The sequence below is a fragment of the Phocoena sinus genome, chromosome 11, assembly GCF_008692025.1.
Source record: "Phocoena sinus isolate mPhoSin1 chromosome 11, mPhoSin1.pri, whole genome shotgun sequence".
NCBI classification, from domain to species: Eukaryota; Metazoa; Chordata; class Mammalia; order Artiodactyla; family Phocoenidae; genus Phocoena; species Phocoena sinus.
In genome coordinates, this window is record NC_045773.1 from 62,559,816 (window position 1) to 62,581,426 (window position 21,611).

The window sequence follows — 21,611 nt, forward strand, 5'->3', positions numbered from 1 at the left end:
TTTTTTCCTCTGTACTATTTCCCTGGGATGCATTTCCAAGAGTTTAAACATTAAAGGGTTATAAACAGTTGTATGACTGTGGATAAGGGTTTTCCACCAAAACTGTACAAATTCACAAAACTAGCAGCAAAGTGTGAGCCTGCCAACATATCCACAATTGCCCCAAATTCAGATATTACAATTTTTTAATGCTGCTAATCTGTTACACGTAAAATAACACCTCGCTCTTTTATCTAGCATTCTTTAAAGATAAATTTAAACTTTGTAAAAATTTTGTTTTTATTATTTTAAGATACATTTGGGAGGGGAGGTGTCAGGAGGCCGAATATATCACGTGAACAGCAAACAAAAGGATATCAAATCAAAAGGGTTGAGAATAATGTATTGGAGAGAACCTGAGATTTGATAACACTGAAGTTCCTATTACATAGTTATATTTTTAGCCAATCTTAGATTTCCCAGTTATCTCACTTTAAGCAGAGAAAATAAACATCCATACAAATTTGCAAGTCATTATGATGGATAATTTAATGTTAATTGCTTGATATAAAAAATAGTAAAAAATAATCCTACCCTATTTACAGTTTCTGGAGTCTTATCACTTGGTTCCTCAGGAATTTTAACAATGAATTTAGAGGTGTCACCCAACTGGGAGTGGGTTGGTAGTCTTCTGACAGTGGGGACAAATGTGAAGATCAGAGGTTTGGCTTCAGCATCACCAGAAGAGACCTATGAGACACGTTATAAATTAGACTTTCAGTCTTATCAAAGGTTTATTTTGACTTTACTCTCTACATATTATATTTATCTCATTTATTTTGATAAATTGCCTATTGTCCTATGATCATGTGTATGGTTGGCAAAGAGAACATCTATTAAAATATTCATAGTTTATCCGACCCTTTTTTTGTGAAAATATTTATCGGAGAAAGAAATACAACCCAAGGAAGATCCTACTGTAGGACACGGCAACAGAAGAGCAGCTTGGCAAGTTGAGCTGCTGGAATGTTGCAAGTTAACATGGATAAAAGTTAATTTCAGAACAGACCAGATGCTGTGTTTGTGATGACCCCACAGAGGTCAAGGACTTTTATCCATTTAACTCTGGGTTAGCAGGTTCAGTGTGACTCATAATCACCAAGCATGTGTGAAACTTCTGACATATATCATGAATGAGAATGCTAAAATGTGAATTGAAAATTGAAAGTTTACTTTTCTTGCTGCCAGGATACCAATGCCTCTTCTCGAGGATATACCTTCTCTTTCATTCATTCTTTATTCATTCAAAAACCATTTTGTTAAGCATTTGCTGTGTGACAGGTACTCAGGAGCTAGAGATATAACAGCAAATAAGAAACAGCCAATAGACCAGTCACAAGTAGGAAAAGCATACGCACAGAATAGGAAGGGAAAAGCGATAAGGGATGCCTACCCAGTCTGGGAAGCTCCATAAAACACAGCACCTGGAATTTAAGTTCTAGTGAAGAGAAAAATAAGGGTCTTCCAGGCTGAGGAAACCAGCTGAGTGAAAGCATGGAAAGCAGCACTGGGTGAGAATCAAGCTTGAGTTCTGTCCTTTTGACACTGAGAACCAAGCGCTGTAGATTGAGAATGAGATCGTCTCATTAGAATGTCAGATAGGTAATGCTGGTTTTATAAGACCCAAGGCTAGCGATCAGGACAGAAAGCCAAGAGTAATAGATGGAGGACTAAAAGGAAAGGCAGAAAGAGAAGATGGTGCTGGAGATTTCTCTTTTGAGACGTTTGGGTGAGAAGGAGGAAGAGAGATGGAGAGTAGTTAGAAAGGAAAGTCCAGTCAAAGAGGTTCCCTTGTTGGTCTGTAACAGGATAGACGTGAAGACGTCTGTAGACTCGGGGAAGGAACCAGTAGGAAGGAAAGTGGAGCAAAGTCCTGGAGGAAGCAGGCAGAAAAAGCTAAAGCAACAACAGAAAGAACATGGCCTCCTCTGAGAATGGAGAAAATTAACGGAGATACAGAAAAGCTCTGACTGTGAGGCAGTGAGAGAAGCTGGAAGGTGAGGGGACTCATTTGGTACGTAATCCATGTTCATGATGCGATCAGCCCCATCTAGTCATAAGGAAACTGCCACGCTGCCACCTCCATGCCTCTGTCACAAGAAATGCAATAGCCCTGGCAGGAACTCCCAGACTCCTCTCCCTTCAGGTCGTGCCACCCTTGTGTGTCGTATCTCAACATGCCCTTTAAACCCGATCACATCAGCTGCACGAGAAACCCAGCCATCCCTGTGTCTCTGTGTGCAATGCATACCCCTAGTTTTGTTCCCTTCTTGTACCTGTAACCGAGATGGACCCTATGAGGCCTTCCCAGAATAGATCCCCACCCATGTCCTTCACCTGCTTTTTGCCTGTAGAAAAACTTTAGTGAAAGAATAAATTTAATCAGGGAAGTGAGAAAAGGCAGAAAGAAAGGAAAACAGTCAAGCAAGTCAAAATAATAATACTTTAGCCATTAAACAAAGTCAAGGGCATTTAGTTCTTCCTCAAGGACTATGGATAATATTCTGAGCCATGTCCTTTAAGCTGTTTTGCAGCTACTGAAACCCTCACGTGGTGGAGGAAGTTAACTGTTTGCTGCCCATAAGCACATAGACCCCATACCGGTTGGAACCAGAAGGCTGATGATACTGACTCCCAGTTACCTCACCACCAACCAATCAGAAGAATGTCCATGAGCTGACCACACCCTGTTCCTTGAACACTACCTCCTCCAGGGCGGGACACACAGTTTTGCAGGCATTAGCCAACTGTGGCCCCCTTTGCCTGGCAAAGCAATAAAAGCTAGTCTTTTCTACTTCACCCAAAACTCTGTCTCTGAGTTTCTATTCAGTACTGGTGAACAGAGACTGAGTTTCAGCAACATACCGTGATCCAACTCTTGGAAACTTTTCACCATACACTTTCTGGAATTCAGGCAGTTGTCACACATCCCTCCACATCCTTAACCTCTTCTCTACATGTTCTGCCTCTAACTAAACATGGTTCCTGCTGAAGGACTCTGCTTCTCAAGAAGCTCTCTGTTTCCTCTCACACTGGGTGACCCACCAGAAGTAGGCTAGGTATCCTCTGTACACTCTTTTCTGCTTCCAGACCATTCTTCTTCCCTCTTACCTACAAACTTCCAGGTTTGAAGCTCCTGCCATCCACAAGTCTACACCATTCACTACCTCTTCTTGTTACAGCCATCTGCCCACCCCCAAGTCAAACCCTTCTTTCTTTGAAGATTTACTTCTGGGGTTAATTCCACTCCTTCTAACACCACACTTTTTATAATACCCAATATGCTATCCCATGGGTAATTTTTCTAATAGCATATTTCACTACCTCTACTCTTCCTTGCCCTTCACATCCTTAGCAACAACCAGTAGCCACAACACCACCATAATTTCAGGGTTTTTTCCTTCTCTGATCAACACTTCTTTTCTTTCCACACCATCTCTTCAATTCTGGACTCCAACATTTCTGGGAAACCACCAAAATGAAAGTCTACTGATCCTTCCAACATTAAGTTTTCCCAGACTTCTTTTTTTTTGGCCAGACTTAATGACCGAGTTGACCACAACTCCTCCTGTGCATGCCCTTCAAATACCTTACCTTCTCTCACATCACCATCCACTTCGGGTAAATCATAGTGGTCACTCAGTCTACCACCTACCTACTCTCCTCCTGCACCACAAGGGTAAATGTGGTCACAGAAAAAAATCACACGACCCCACTTGCTGGTTTCACTTCAAATTTATGACCCTGAGCCTCAATCTGGCACTTTAATTCTTCTCTGTAATCATACTATACAGTTCCAGAGCCCATTTACTCTCCCACTCGCTAGAAAACTCACACCTTCTCCTCTTTCTTCAAACCCCTACATCTTCTTCCTCATTCTCACTCTGAGCTGACAACTTTGTTTCCCACTTCACTGAGATAGTTGAAGCAATCTGAAGAGAACTTCCAAAACCCTCATCACCACATCTAGTCACCCACCTACATCTTTGTCCTTTTACATAGCCATCAGTCCTGCTACTACACTCCTACTTAAACCAAACCTCACTTGAATACGTTGCCTTCTACTTACTTTCATTTACTCAACAAGATCTTATTAAATGCCTACCAGATGCTAGGCTCTATTCTAGGGATTGGTGACACACAGTGAACAAAAACCTCTACCCATTCTGGTGGGAGGGAGACAGGAAACCAAATAAATATGCAATAAAATAGGATTTTCAATTGTGATAAGTGCTGTGAAGACTAGTATAATAACCTATAGGAGAGAAAATGTTAGGTAAAACTTGGGTTGGCTGGAATCTAAAGGAAAAACTTAGAATTTGCTGAAAAATTAGATGTGCGATATAAGAGCAGACAAGAGTCAACACAAGTACAAAATTTTTGACCTGAATAACTGAAAGAAATAAGATATTCTTTACTGAAACAGGGAAAACAAGAGGTGAAGCTGGTTTGAAAATAAAGATCAAATATGATATGACAAATATATATCCAAGTGGAAATGTGGGGATGGGAGAAAAGTTCAGAGGAAAGTCTGTCATGGAGATAAAATCATTACAGTTGTTGACCTATACATGGTATTGAAAACCATGAGACCAGATGAGATCACCAGGGGAGTCAGCACAAATAAGAAAAGAAGAGGTCCAAGACTGAACCATCCAGCTCTACCATTAAGTGGTCCAGTAGCTGAGAAAGAAGTAGCAAAAGTGACACAGGATTTTAAGAGAAATGGAAAAGCCTGGAACACCATTGATGGAGGATGATGCAGTGAGAAAGAGGCCTGACTACAAATAAGTAAAAGGATTGACAGACTATTGTGAGGGCCCAGCCTAAATGTAAATCCGTGAATTTGTAGTAAAAGAAATTTGCTTGGCTTTTTGATAATGTCTCCAGGAATGCTCAACTGCCTATCATAGGAACAGAGCAAGTGAATTGCAGCATTTATAGAACTGATGTTCAGAGGTGGCTCTGGCAGAAGAATGTGAGTGTCAGGAAACTGAGGGTACTGATGGGAGAAGAGCAAAGGGTCAACCATGGAGTTCAACATGGACAGGGAAGAAGAGGGACTTCAGACTAAGGGACTAGTGGTCTCTTTGGTTCAGGAATCAGATCTGAAAGCATAGTGGGTGTTGAGGAGAATGTCCCAGGGTCACAGTATGGGTTATGAGAGCTTAGGATTTAGTGGGATGGTAAGACTAGATGATTATAAGGTCTAGGCTTATAACAGAGTAGGGTTAGGGTTAGGGTTTCTAGAAACAATGTCTATTCCTTAGGGCATAAAAACTACACAGACAAACCCTTCTGAGCCAACTTTCATTTTTCAATATTATTTTCTGCCTTTAAAAATAATTGTCTATTCCCCCATGGCAGTCAGGTCGCAATTCCCAGGCTTATCATCCAAAAGTAATAAATCAATGCTTTCCCTTTTAGGAACGGACATTAGATCCCTCATGAGATTTAGGGAACCCACTAGTCTTATCAGTGATACACAATACAACACACTTTCTAGATGGATTATTTTCTAGGAAGTCTTCTTTACATGACTAATCTCATCAATATCTTGATGGGTGGAGAGGGGTTTTAGCAAGGAAATCACTGAGGGTAGTTCAGATAATCTATCATAGAATTTCATTTGGGTAGGAAATAAAGATAGTCTTTTAGGAGTAAAAGAAGTGGTGAAAGTGTGACTTTGTCCTCAGGTGCTATAGGCCTGCCCTCATCTCCCCACATGATGACTACAGATCTATCTTTTTTTTTTTTTTTTTGCGGTACGCGGGCCTCTCACTGTTGTGGCCTGTCCCGTTGCAGAGCAACAGGCTCCGGACGCGCAGGCTCAGCGGACATGGCTCACGGGCCCAGCTGCTCCTCAGCATGTGGGATCTTCCTGGACCGGGGCACGAACCCGTGTCCCCTGCATCGGCAGGGGGACTCTCAACCACTGTGCCACCAGGGAAGCCCAGGTCTATCTTATGTTCTACCCAGATGAAATTGAAATACTGAGTATGCACTTCAGTATAAGTGCCCTGTGGTTACAAAATACATATAACCATTATTAACAGTAAGTGGCTTTGCCTTCTAAAGCATATACAGTGACCAAGATTTATTTCTCCAAAAATGTACTTCTTTACTTTAGCTTTGCTACTAAAGTCTCTAAAATACAAATAGATCATCACTACTGATACATTGTAAACTATTGACTTTTTAAAGGTTAATAGTTACAATTTTAGTGAATAAAATTGAAACAAAGTATGAATAAAAACGGATGCTTCAATGAATGAGGTGTGCTTTTAGAACATATCCTCAAAGGAATTTCTAAACATAACCAAATGTTGACAATGAAAGCAACTGAAGATAAGTAAAACTATTTCCTTCTTTTTTATTGTTATATTTTCTTACAGGAACATCCATAGCCTGCATAAAATTTCTTCACCAGGTAAGGAGAACAGTTTGTTTTTAATTTTAGTTGAGCCAACATATAATGTCATCAAGAATAACATTTAAAATGGAAAATCCAACAGTACAAAAGACTTTTCATCTTCCTAGTTTACTGTCAGAGAACAAGATCAGGGATTAATTCCTATCCACACACATAACCTCAGATTAACCACAAAAAGGGCAATGGTTTGGTATTCACTTTTAAGCTGGCAGTACATTGTTAGCATGGGGCTCTTTTCATCAGTTTTACCTAGCATCATTTTATCCTAACAAGCATGTACAGAATTTTTTGCACAAAATTTAGTTGGAAAAGGATTTGAAATTATACTAGCTACACTATACAACACTTAGATGTTAGCCCCGTGTTAGCCGGTGGACTGCTGAATCCCTTATTCAGGAAAGAAAATGAAAAATTTTGCTGCATACCATAGCCCAGTTCCAATGGAGCCCAGAAATGAATTGCTATGGTGATGAAAAATCATTTTCCACACAAAGCAGAACCAGATGCATGTTCATATCATTGCATTGGTTAAATGCCAGTTAACACTTTCCATTGTCAGTGTTGTTTAAAAACGCATTTTAATTCCTATCCTTGAGAAACTAGTTTAATAATAAAAATTAGAGCGGAAAGGATGAAAATATTTTCCTAAGTATAGTTTAAAGTGCTCGAAACTCTGAGACTGTCACCTTCTCACCGGCCACTCGACTAATAATATAAGAAACTGTTTTCCCCCCGTGCCATGCAGGCTCACTGCTTCTTTGCTCAGTTTCGGGCTCCAGTGCCTTCCTTTCTTCTATTTCCCTAAAAGTTCTCTTCCTTCTGACGTTGACACCCACACTCACAGATGGCCACTAGCTTCTTGTTGAGAAGAAACATGACAGGGTGTCTCTCAGCATTCACACTGCGCCAAGGACTGTCCTGAGCATCTTCTTTGGTTGCCAGTAAGCAGTTTTGCCTTTATCTGCCCATCCTTTCCACTAACTGCCTATAACATTTCATTTTGATATAGTCAAATTTATCTACACCCGGGCATCTCTCCCTCAAACCCTCTTGCAGTAAACACCAGAGTGCATAGCCTTTCAACGTTCTCAAAAGCATGAAGGAAAGACTTCCTTTTACCTGGGGTGTGGTCTGAATGCTCCCTGCTAAGATGCACGAGATCATTTGGAAGTAATTGTTCCCGCAGTCCCTCGGAAGCCCCCGGCTTTCTGGAAGCATTGATTCATCCCATAAGGGTGTGAGCAAACCAATGAGTGAGGTGGGAAGGGAGCCACTCCCTGAAACAACACACACACTCGCAGGGAAAAAAATTCTAAAAAAGAGGTAACGAGGAATCCTCCCTGAATGAAAGGGTTTTGTCAGCTCCAAAGAGTAGATTTATGTTCAGACAATTTTTAGATTTGGAACTTCAGGAGAGGTCAGATTGACTGCTGAAATGGAGCCAGTAGAAGTAAAAGAAGAATTACCACCTATATGTGTTTCCCCTCTTTTCTTTTTATGCATGTAGTCCAATTAAACATTCTGCAAAAAGAACAGAGAAGCCGGATTGTACAGCAACAAGAAGCTGATCAAAGGACCCGCACAGCTGACAATCCCAGCAATCAGTTGGTCACACTCACTGGGAACATTTAGAGGTACAAATACATGCAAACACTGGGTCTAAATAAAGAATGAGAAAACACACGGTCATCCCTTCAAAAATCAATAGCTTTAATTAGTGGTCCTTGGCATGTACCTAGCGAGCAATGGTACAGGAGTGTCTCTAGTGACTGAAGTTTTGCTATTAACTAAATTTGCTCTAAAATAGAGCTTGGAATCAAATATTTGTCAAAACTAAATTCCAGGGCTTCCCTGGTGGCGCAGTGGTTGAGAGTCCGCCTGCCGATGCAGGGGACACGGGTTCGTGCCCCGGTCCAGGAAGATCCCACATGCCGCAGAGCGGCTGGGCCCGTGAGCCATGGCCGCTGAGCCTGTGCGTCCGGAGCCTGTGCTCCGCAGCGAGAGAGGCCACAGCAGTGAGAGGCCCGCGTACCGCAAAAAAAAAAAAAAAAAAAAAAAAACTAAATTCCATTCCAATGTTCCTGGAAGACAGTGAGTTTCCTGACTATAGACAAACGTCAAAGCTTTACATGTGAAATTGATTGGAGTCTTCAGCTTCCGCACTTCCATTTTCTAAGTGTTGATTTTTCTCCAAATCTGTAATATCTATATTTGTGCTTTGGTGATGAAAGACGTTGTGTCACAAGGGCTGGTTATAGACCAAAGGCTCTGGGAAGGAATGAAGGTTTTATTTTAGGGACCTAGATTATACCTCTTAACATTTTCACCATTATCAGAAGCCTGAATTCTTGGAAACATTACAAGTGAACCAATTGTCAAAAGTGATACTGTTAGCACACTGGGAAAAACTATTCCAAATAACCCAGTACTTTTTGACCTAGTAAATGATCTAAATTTTTAAATGTGAATGCTGTGTTACATCAGAGAACAAATTCTATGCTATGTATATTTATGGATAGTCAAGAGACTATAATGCCCTCCTGCCCTTAAAGAGCTTACAGTCCAATTGGGAATATAAAACAGGTGTACAAGTACAGAGATGCAAAGCAAAAAAGAAGAGAAAAATTCCCATCCTACAGTTCTCAAAGTTTATACATAAGCCACCTGGAGATCTTAAAATGCAGTTTCTTAAATATCCTGTGATAAACCATAATGGAAAAGAATCTGAAAAAGAATGTATTGATAGGTACATGTATAACTGAATCACTTTGTGTACAGCAGAAGTTAACACAATATTGTAAATCAACTGTAAATAATTTTTCTTAAATGCATAAAATATTTTTTTTTAAATGCAGTTTTTTTGTTTTTTGGTTTTTTTGTGGTACGCGGGCCTCTCACTATTGTGGCCTCTCCCGTTGCGGAGCACAGGCTCCGGACGCGCAGGCTCAGCAGCCATGGCTCACGGGCCCAGTCGCTCTGCGGCATGTAGGATCTTCCCCGACCGGGGCACGGACCCGTGTCCCCTGCATTGGCAGGCGGACTCTCAACCTCTGCGCCACCAGGGAAGACCCTAAATGCAGTTTTTGATTGCGGAGATCTTGGGTGTGGCCTCAGATTCAACATTTCCCACGAGCTCCCGGTGGTACCCAGCTGCTGGTCTGTGACACTCAGAGTAGCAAAGAGAGGAATTTTTGGAGGGTTGTGAGATCATAGTCACCTGGGGTACGTAATTCAAGGATAAAGTGGCATTTGGGCTCACTTAGAAGAGTAGCAGAATAGGACCTCTGAAGGTGAGATAGAATAGCCCTTATTTCAGGCAGAGAGAAAAGCTCAGGTGAAGGCACCTATCAGAACGGCAGTAAGCAGCAGGGTTAGCCACAGAGCAGGGAACCAGGGAGTCAGATCACCCACTGGCTGTGGGACCTGGGTGCAAGCCGGGGTTACAGGACCTCTCGAAGGCTCAGTCCCCCACCAGCAAAATATGGATCAAAATAGTATTTATTTCACAGGGTTCTCATGAAAATTACAATTAAATTCAGCATGTAAAGCTCTGTGTCAGGCAAATAATAAATGTTACACCTGTGAACACTATTGTTACTCAGTTTGGTAAATAACATACATGAGAATAAAGGCAAATAAGACTAGAAAAGTAGGTTCAGTCTAGATCATGAGATTTTTTTTTAATTTACCATTTTAATTATTTTTAAGTGTACAGTTTAGTGAGTAGCATTACATTTACATTGCTGTGCAACCATCACCACTATCCATCCACAGAACTTTTTTTCATTTTGTCAAACTGAAACTCCGTTCCCATTAAACAATAATTCCTCATTCCCTACCCCAACCCCCAATCCCTGGTAACCACTATTCTACTTTCTATATTCAGATTCATCTCTCTCCCCCAGAGATCTTGAATTAAGATGTTTTGATGCTATTCAGTAGGGAATAGGAACAAAGATTTTATATAATTACATAAATATATGTATATGCATATATATATATATCATATATATATATATATATATATATATATATATATATATATATATAAAATCCTAATTCCTATTCCTTACTGAATAGGGGATCCTTAGCAAATCCTAGAGACCACACTCATCTCCACGATCCATCCCTTGTCAGTGGTTCAATCAGTTTATTCTAAGTGGATTCAAACAATAAGGAAGCTCTTTTCCTATATCTCATTCTGTCCTTCTCCCTCTGTTATTTTTTCTCATTCCCTCCCCCAAACATAAAGCAATATTCACACATGTTGGTACAGTCAGATTTGGGAGAGGGAATACTTCAGCCCCTATCCTTTGTCATACTTGATTTCCTCCTTGAGTCATTTTACAATGAGAACCAATGAAATTAATCCATTATTTTGCTATTTTGTTCTGTGTCTTATTGGGAACTTTTCTGTACTCACTTTCTTTCCCTTGTTTTCTTAGTAATTGTTGGCATTATAGACTATTCCTTATATTGATAGAAGACAATTTTTACTTAACAAAAAGCAGAACAGTCATGCATTATAATAGCATGCTTCAGCCATCTGCTTAGTAACTGCATATATACTCAAAGAGCACATGTATTTAGAACAATTTCTATAGAAACCATCCTCATTGGAATAGAAAATGATGGCACCTGGTCAAAAAATAGGCCTCCGTCTTGGATGATGAAGACCAAGTGAGTTACCGACACAGGATTGGGGGTGGGAGAAGGGGAGAGTCTAGCCTCCAGTTACAACTACTTTTTTCTATAGATAAGAAGGCCATGTAGGGTCTGCCTAAGACCCTGAAGCATTTTATAAACACAAACTTTTAATGATCTCCCTCTTATTAAGGAACACAAACTTCTCTGTTGAATAATCTATTCCCAAAAGAAAGTAAAGTTTGTTGAACATTGCAACAGACAAATATAATCCAAAATTCTCTTTAAAATCTGGCATTACTGATGGCTGAAGTAGGGCATCCTTCACCCTTCTGACTAAACAGATATTACTGCAATACCTTCCAGCCAAGAGAATCTTAAGGTATTACTTTTAAAACAAACAGTATAGAACAAATAGTCTCTCTTCCTGGCATGGAAAACAAATTTGAGGAAAAAAAAATAGACACCTCCACAAAATATTGCTAAGAAACATGTAAGTTATTAAACAGATCCAGCTGTCAAGACCATTCAGAAGTCTATTTGACTGCTCTTACGCCTTGTGCTTAAAAAAAAGTCACTAGAAATCCCATTTATTCATCTTAATAAACCCCTGTTGAGTGACAGGCACTATTCTAAGCTCTAGGAGACATCAAGATAAAGACTTGGACCCCATTCTCATGACCCCATTCTCACCTTCATAGCTACACCACTGGTGAATGAAGTTAGAGGAGAGGGCAAGTGATGTGCTGAATCTAGGCTGTTCGGGGAAGCAGCCTCAGGCCATCCCCAGGGAGCTTTCACTCAGATTCTGCACTTAGTTTCTACTCCTGGTAACCAACATCAAAATCACTTCTCATTCTGTTTTAGCCCTGGGTGGTGTTTTTCCTCTGAAGATGGGAATCACCCAGGGTTTGGACCCCTGCTCCAGAATAATAGGTGATTGTAGGAATCATAATCACAACTCAGAATTGGCTGTATGATATTTAAATGAATCCTGATATCTCATAAAAAATTCATGAGAGGGGGCTTCCCTGGTGGCACAGTGATTGGGAGTCCACCTGCCGATGCAGGGGACACGGGTTCATGCCCCAGTCTGGGAAGATCCCACATGCCGCGGAGTGGCTAGGCCCATGAGCCATGGTCGCTGAGCCTGTGCATCCGAAGCCTGTGCTCCGCAATGGGAGAGGCCACAACAGTGAGAGGCCCGTGTACTGCAAAAAAAAAAAAAAAAAAATGCATGAGAGCCTGTTGTAACTGAGGAATTTCAGCTTCAAGTATGCTAAGCCTGACTCCTGCCCTAGTTCCCCTTCAACTTTAACTTAGTTTACAGAAGAATAATCTAATGATGCATATTGAAATGGAAGATTAGTTGTTCTATTTTGCTTTAACCCTTGCTCCTTATTTTTTAGAGATAACTAACCAGAGACTCATGGCAAAATGATGTTCCAATCATAAGCAAGACGTGATGAAACTTTGGCACCAATGATCATGATAATCATCTCTGAAAATAGAATACTACCCTCTCCCCAGCATGTAGCTCCTTTCTCTTTTCTCTATATTATCTCCAAGCAAGACCTGGGGAGTTGGGAGTTGGTTCTTTAGGACATGAGTCCACTTTCTCCCCAGGATTGCTGGCTTCCTCAATAAAGCTATTTTTCCTTTCACCCAACACTTGTGCCTCAGTATTGGATTCTTGAGGAAGAAGCAGCCAAACCTGAGTTTGGTAACACTGTCACAGTCTAAGTTTGTCCTCATCTATATTGGCATGTGTGCTGGCCTCATCTGGGTTTCTTCTATTCCTGTTACTACTGCTTGCAGAGTCTCTTCTCTTGAGGGTATATCTTCCTAGGTAAAATGATACTAAAAGTCCACCTTAATTCAAATAAACCAAGAGCTTCAAAGTATTGAAGAAAATCTAGCACCTAAGTGAAAATGTTTGACATACTTAGATATTCAGAAGAGGCAAATAGGCCTTGTACCTGGTAGAATTTGAAAGGGGAACAGAGACAATGATAAGAAACATATATCCAACAGGAATAAGTGTCTGTTGGTCATTCTCCCCTTGTGGAATCACTTTCCAGCTTGGCTTCTGGTATACCATTTCTCTTGGTCCCCTCCTAGCCCCTGTACCATCCTTCTCTGCCTGCTTTGTGCCATCTGACCCTGAAGCATTGAAGTGGCCCAGGAGTCACTTGCTGGATAATCTCATCCTGTCCCATAGCTTTAATTAACATTTATAAGCCATTGAGTTCCAAATTTGTTTCCCCAGCCTGTACAGTGTCCTTGGATAATACACCCCTATAGCCAACTAACATCTTCACTTAGATATTTTACAAACATTTGAAACTTAATACGTCTGAAACTGAATTATTTGTGTTTCTCCTGAAATTGTTTCCCACCCCTCCCCCTAATTTCTCCCCACCAGCATATAGTTGTACTTATTTCTCATTGCATAAGCCAAAAATGAGGGCTTATATTGGTTTTTGTTGGTTTCCCATAATCCCCCATCAATATATCAGTATTGGTCAATATACTGATATTCTTGCTTTCTCATAACCTCCCATCAATATATTAGTATAACTTGTCAGTTCTCCCTTCAAAATAAAACTAGAAAATGAATCTATCTCATTACTTCTACTTCTAACATCCTAGTAGCAGAACCTACCATAATCTCCTTTCTGAATCACTTTCTCATAAGTGGTCTCCCTGCTTCTACTTTGCCTCCTATAGTCAATATCCGATAAACCACCCACATCTCCCTTTGGCTGGAGGACTATCCCCAGATGCTGGAAGTGCTGTGACACTGCTCAGCTGTTTATATTCTCCAAGAGTTGTTCCTGGTTGAATAAAGCTCCTTATAAAGTCACCCCCCTTCTCAGAGGCAGCCTGTATCCAATGGCTGCTCGATGCATCCATACAAAAACCTGGCACCCCTGTTCCAATTTGAGACAATGCTGAAGGGTGAACCCAGTTTCAGAGCTACCCTCAAGTTGGCTAACCTTCTACTGAGACTTCATTGCAGCCCAATTCTCCCTCTGTGTAATCTTGTTTCCTTCCCATCTCCCACTGGTGTTGGTCCTGAGAGCACTTCCAAGAGGGAAAACTTCCTGTATGCTAATCTCTATCTCAGAATCTTCTTCCTGGGAAACTGATCTATCACATCTCCCCAGTTGCTTTCCACACAGTAGCAAGATTAAACCTTTAAAACATGTCAGACCACATCACTTCTCTATTCAACACCCTCCAGCAGCTTCCCCTGACACCCAGAGGCTAGGCCAAATTCCCTAAAATAGTCAACAGCTCAACAGGACTTGGTCCCTATGACTCTCCCTCCTGCTTCCTCAGCTCCAGCCACGATGAATTTTGTGTATTCCTACAGCATGCAAATCCCACTCCCTCGAATGTTTTTCCCAAGCTTATTACTGTCCCTTCACTTCCTCAGGTCTCTGCTCAAAAGTCACTTTAACTGTAAAACGTCCCTCACCACCCTACATGAGACTGCAACCCCAATTCAAGCCCCTTCCCCATACTCTCTATCCACTTTTGCCCATGTTATTTGCTCTAGAGCCCGTACCAACTTCTCACGCTTGATTCCTATCTAATTTTGTCATTTTTAAAAAATTTTTATTTTATATTGGAGTATACTTGATTTACAAGTCATGTTAGTTTCAAGTATACAGCAAAGTGATTCAGTTATACATACAATACACATACAATTTTATCATTGGTTTTTAAACTCCATAAGGGTAAGGATTTGGTTTTGATCACCTTTATTTTCCTAGAATAGTATGTGGCACTTATTACCACTCCATAAATATTTATCCAGTGAACTTCTTGACTGACTGAGATCTTTATTTGTGGATATTTCTTGCACTTCTTTTCTTCTAATGAAAAGGACAATTTTGATTAAATTTGAATTGACTCTCTAAAAGAAAACAGTATCATCCCAATCTCAAGTTTCTCGGTTCCACTGGGCCAGTTGCTGCTGGGGCTCACAAGTCCTTACTAAGAATCAAAGGTCTAGAGGCTAAAGGTCATAGCAAAATGAGAGTAACTGCAGTCAGCTTCCTCCCATGACTCTTACATACAAATACCTGTAGCAAGAAATAGCAAGATGCTCAGAGCTATGCACTGTCCAACCATCTAGGTCAAAAGCAGACAAAATTTGTTCTGATCTCAGATTTTCCACCAAATAGTTGTGAGGTTTTGGGTAAGTCACTTAACTTCTCAGGGACAATTTGTTTCTAAAACAACATTCTAGAATCAGTGTTGGTTTCCTGATGTGCCTTCTTTAGAATACCAGCCTTGCAAGATAAATAGTGATGAAAGGATTATGTGGTCAAATAAATTTAGGAATTGGTTTATTCTATGTCGACCTTGTGGAGTTGTCTCATGGTCCAGAGGCCCTTCAAGCTTGGCTTAGCCCACAGTTTCTCACATTTATTTGGCCACAGAAGCCCTGGCTTTCCCAATGCCCACTTCCAACCCACTCACAGGGTGAACTGCTGAACTGGGCTGTCCACAGAGGTGTCTTTCTGCTGTGATATTTGATGAAGGCATGAAAAAGAGATATTTTGGTCAAACAAATCAAGAAGTTTCCACAAAGTTACTAGACGAAGTGCTATTCCTGATCTGGGCTTGGAAGGGAAAACAGTGAGATAGATGGATATTGGCAGAAGTCCTCTGAATTAGGAAGAAAGGAAGAGGTGGTCCACATTCCATGTCTAGTGGGCACTATAAATACACATGGGCCCATGGGTCATGAATATATTCAGCAGCACAGGAATATGAACTAAAAATATGGATAATAAATTGACTAGAAGATCTTGAAACATATCCAGAGAGATATTAATAAAGTGTGGTGCAAAGCATTGGGGATAAAGCATATTATTTAATAGAAATACTCAGAGATTCCATATATAGAGAATCACTTCTATATACATCATAAGAGAAACCTAAATTCTGGCCCACAACACAATTCATAAAGTCTTATTTGTAAGTGAATAGAGTAACACTAGCATCTTTAGAGTTTACAGCATAATTTCATAAAGGAACAGAGCAAAGTAATATTTATTTCCAAAATGACTTTTGGTATAATATGTTTTAAATGTATTTTATTTAAAATAAAGGGGAAGAGAGGCGCCTTCAAGATGGCAGAGGAGTAAGACGCGGAGATCACCTTCCTCCCCACAAATGCATCAAAACTACAGCTACATGTAGAATACTCCTACAGAACACCTACTGAATGCTGGCAGAAGACCTCAGACTTCCCAAAAGGCAAGAAACTCCCCACGTACCTGGGTAGGGCAAAAGAAAAAAGGAAAAACATAGACAAAAGAAGAGGGACGGGACCTGCACCTCTGGCAGGGAGCTGTGAAGGAGGAAAAGTTTCCACACACTAGGAAGCCCCTTCACTGGTGGGGACGGGCGGGGGGTGGGGGGGAAGCTTCGGAGCCACAGAGGAGAGCACAGCAACAGGGGTGCAGAGGGCAAAGTGGAGAGATTCCCGCACAGAGAATCGGTGCCGACCAGCACTCACCAGCCTGAGAGGCTTGTCGGCTCACCCACCAGGGCCAGTGGGGGCTGAGGGCTGAGGCTCGGGCTTCAGAGGACTGGGGTTGGCTACGTGAACACAGCCTGAAGGGGGCTAGCGTGTCACAGCTAGTCGGGAGGGAGTCCCGGAAAAAGTCTGGAGCTGCCTAAGAGTCAACAGACCATTGTTTTGGGGGTGCGCGAGGAGAGGGGATTCAGAGCACCGCTTAAAGGAGCTCCAGAGAAGGGCGAGAGCTGCTGCTATCAGCGCGGACCCCAGAGACGGGCATGAAACACTAAGGCTGCTGCTGAAGCCACCAAGAAGCCCATGTGCAAGCACAGGTCACTATCCACACCTTCCCTCCCGGGAGCCTGTGCAGCCTACCACTGCCAGGGTCCCGTGATCCAGGGACAACTCTCCAGGAAGAACACACAGTGTGCCTCAGGCTGGTACAACGTCACCCCGGCCTCTGCCGCCTCATCCTGTACCCCTCCCTCCCCACAGCCTCAGTGAGCCAGAGTCCCCTGATCAGCCTCTCCTTTAAGGCCGTCCTGTCTGGACAGGGAACAGACGCCTTCAGGCGATCTACACACAGAGGCGGGGCCAAATCCAAAGTTGAACCCCGGGAGCTGTGTGAACAAAGAAGAGAAAGGGAAATTTTCCCAGCAGTCTCAGGAGCAGCAGATTAAATCTCCACAAACAACTTGATGTACCCTGCAACGGTGGAATACCTGAATAGACAACGAATCATCCCAAAATTGAGGCGGTGGACTTTGGGAGCAACTATAGACTTGGAGTTTGCTTTCTGCACCTAATGGGTTTCTGGTTTTATGTTTATCTTAGTTGAGTATTTACAGTTTATTATCAATGGTAGATTTGTTTATTGACTTGGTTTCTCTCTTTCTTTTTTTTATATATGTTTTTTTCCTTTTTCTCTTTTCCTGAGTGTGTATGTGTATGTTTCTTTGTGTGATTTTGTCTGTATAGCTTTGCTTTTGCCATTTGTCCTGGGTTTAGAATTAGGGTTTTTTGGGTTTTTTGGGGTTATTTTAGTATAGATTTTAGTGCTTGTTATCATTGGTGGATTTGTATTTTGGTTTGGTTGCTCTCTTTGTTATTTCTCTCTTTCTATTTTTTTATTACTTTTTAATTTTTTTATTTTTAATAATTATTTTCTATTTTAATAACTATTTTATTTCTTCATTTTTTCTTTTTTTGTTTCTGTCTTTGTTTTTCCTCCCTTTTCTTCTGAGCCATGTGACTGACAGGGTCCTGGTTCTCTGCCTTGTGTCAGGCCTGAGCATCTGAGGTGGGAGAACAAAGTTCAGGATATTGGTCCACCAGAGACCTCCTGGCCCAACATAATATCAAACAATGAAACCTCTCCCAGAGATCTCCATTTCAACGCTAAGACCCAGCTCCACTCAACAACCAGCAAGCTACAGTGCTGGACACCCTATGCCAACAAGCAAGAAAGGAACACAACCCCACACATTAGAAGAGAGACTGCCTAAAATCATAAAAAGTTCACATACACCCCAAAACACACCACCAGACATGGTGCTGCCCACCAGAAAGATAAGATCCAGCCTCATGCACCAAAACACAGGCACCAGTCCCCTCCCCCAGGAGGCCTACACAACCCACTGAACCAACCTTACCCACTGGAAGCAGACACCAAAAACAACGGGAACAATAAAAAACCAGAACAATTAAGAAAATGGTAATAGGAACATGCATATCGGTAACTACCTTAAATATAAATGGATTAAATGCTCCAACCAAAAGACATAAACTGGCCGAATGGATACAAAAACAAGACCTGTATATATGTTGTCTACAAGAGACCCACTTCAGACCAAGGGACACATACAGACTGAAAGTGAGGGGACAGAAAAAGATATGCCATGCAAATGGAAATAAAAAGAAAGCTGAAGTAGCAATTCTCATATCAGACAAAATAGACTTTAAAATAAAGGATATTACAAGAGACAAAGAAGGACACTACATAATGATCAAGGGATCAATCCAAGAAGAAGATATAACAATTACAAATATTTATGTACCCAACATAGAAGCACCTCAATACATAAGGAAAATGCTAAAGGCCCTAAAAGGGGAAATCGACAGTAACACAAAAATAGTAGGGGACTTTAACACCCCACTTTCACCAATGGACAGATCATCCAAAATGAAAATAAATTAGGAAACACAAGCTTTAAATGATACATTAAACAAGATGGACTTAATTGATATTTATAGGACATTCCATCCAAAAACAACAGAATACACTTTCTTCTCAAGTGCACATGGAACGTTCTCCAGGATAGATCATATCTTGGGTCACATATCAAGCCTTGGTCAATTTAAGAAAATTGAAATCATATCAAGTACCTTTTCCAACCACAATGCTATGAGACTAGATATCAATTACAGGGAAAAAATCAGCAAAAAATACAAACACATGGAGGCTAAACAATACACTACTAAATAACCAAGACATCACTGAAGAAATCAAAGAGGAAATCAAAAAATACCTGGAAACAAATGAGAATGAAAACACGACAACTCAAAACCTATGGGATGCAGCAAAAGCAGTTTTAAGAAGGAGGTTTATAGCAATACAATCCTACCTTAAGAAACAGGAAACATCTTGAATAAACAACCTAATGTTACACCTAAAACAATTAGAGAAAGAAGAATTAAAAAACCCCAAAGTTAGCGGAAGGAAAGAAATCATAAAGATCATATCAGAAATAAATGAAAAAGAGATGAAAACAAAGTTCAATAAAACTAAAAGCTGGTTCTTTGAGAAGATAAACAAAATTGATACACCATTAGCCAGACTCATCACGAAAAAAAGGGAGAAGACACAAATCAATAGAATTAGAAATGAAAACAGAGAAGTAACAACTGTCACTGCAGAAATACAAAGGATCATGAGAGATTATTAAAGCAACTACCTACCAATAAAATGGACAACCTGGAAGAAATGGACAAATTCTTAGAAATGCACAACCTCCCGAGACTGAACCAGAAAGAAACAGAAAATATGAATAGACCAATCACAAGCACTGAAATAGAAACTGCGATTAAAAATCTTTCAACAAACAAAAGCCCAGGACCAGGTGGCTTCACAGGAGAATTCTATCAAACATTTAGAGAAGAGCTAACAACTATATTTCTCAAACTCTTCCAAAATATAGCAGAGCAAGGTACACTCCCAAACTCATTCTATGAGGCCACCATCACCCTGATACCAAAATGAGACAAAGGTGCCACAAAAAGAGAAAAATACAGAACAACATCACTGATGAACATAGATGCAAATATCCTCAGCAAAATACTAGCAAACAGAATCCAACAGCACATTAAAAGGATCATACACCATGATCAAGTGGGGTTTATCCCAGGAAGGCAAGGATTCTTCAAGATATGCAAATCAATCATGTGATAAACCATATATTAACAAATTGAAGGAGAAAAACCATATGATCATCTCAATAGATGCAGAAAAAGCTTTCAACAAAATTCAACACCCATTCATGATAAAAACCCTGCAGAAAATAGGCATAGCGGGAACTTACCTCAACATAATAAAGGCCATATATGACAAGCCCACAGCCAACATCATTTTTAATGGTGAAAAACTGAAAACATTTCCTCTAAGATCAGGAACAAGACAAGGTTGCCCACTCTTGACACTATTATTCAACATAGTTTTGGAAGTTTTAGCCACAGCAATCAGAGAAGAAAAAGAAATAAAAGGAAACCAAATCAGAAAAGAAGAAGTAAAACAGTAAACTGTTTGCAGGTGACATGATACTATATATAGAGAGAATCCTAAAGATGCTACCAGAAAACTACTAGAGCTAATCAATGAATTTGGTAAAGTTTCAGGATACAAAATTAATGCACAGAGATCTCTTGCATTCCTATACACTAATGATGAAAAATCTGAAAGAGAAATTAAGGAAACACTCCCATTTACCATCGCAAAAAAAAGAATAAAATACCTAGGAATAAACCTACTTAAGGAGACAAAAGACCTGTATGCAGACACTGATGAAAGAAATTAAAGATGATACAAACAGATGGAGAGATATACTATGTTCTTGGATTTCCAATCAAAGAATCAACATTGTGAATATGACCATACTACCCAAAGCAATCTACAGATTCAATGCAATCCCTAACAAACTACCAATGGCATTTTTCACAGAACTAGAACAAAAAATTTCACAATTTGTATAGGAACACAAAGAACCTGAATACCCAAAGCAATCTTGACACAGAAAAATGGAGCAGGAGGAATCAGGCTCTGGACTTCAGACTGTACTACAAAGCTACAGTAATCAAGACAGTACAGTACTGGCACAAGAACAGAAATATAGATCAATGGAACAGGATAGAAAGCCCAGAGATAAACCTATGCACATATGGTCACCTTATCTTGGATAAAGGAGGCAAGAATATACAATGGAGAAAAGACAGCCTTTTCAATAAATGGTGCTGGGAAAACTGGACAGCTACATGTAAAAGAATGAAAGTAGAACACTCCCTAATACCATACACAAAAATAAACTCAAAATGGATTAAAGACCTAAATGCAAGGCTAGACACTATAAAACTCTTAGAGGAAAACATAGGCAGAACACTGTATGACATAAATCACAGCAAGATCCTTTTTGACCCATGTCCTACAGAAATGGAAATAAAAGCAAAAATAAATAAATGGGACCTAATAAAACTTAAAAGCTTTTGCACAGCAAAATAATCCATCAACAAGATGAAAAGGCAACCCTCAGAATGGGAGAAAATATTTGCAAATGAAGCAACTGACAAAGGATTAATCTCCAAAATATACAAGCAGCACATGCAGCTTAATATCAAAAACACAAACAACCCAATCCAAAAATGGACAGAAGACCTAAATAGACATTTATCCAAAGAAGATATACA

The 21,611-nt window shown here is 40.4% G+C and overlaps 1 protein-coding gene across 1 annotated transcript in view; it reads right to left on the reverse strand.

Annotated features, from left to right (window-relative positions):
• Positions 1 to 7,719, reverse strand: part of MLIP (muscular LMNA interacting protein) — a 164,826-nt gene extending 157,107 nt beyond the window's left edge. The window contains exons 1-2 of the mRNA XM_032648901.1: positions 7,592 to 7,719; positions 574 to 729 (exon numbers count right to left, since the gene is read on the reverse strand). Of these exons, the coding sequence (XP_032504792.1) occupies positions 574 to 729; positions 7,592 to 7,690 (255 nt within the window). The 5' untranslated portion in view covers positions 7,691 to 7,719. The remainder of the gene's footprint in view (positions 1 to 573; positions 730 to 7,591) is intronic.
• Between the last annotated feature and the right edge of the window lie 13,892 nt (positions 7,720 to 21,611).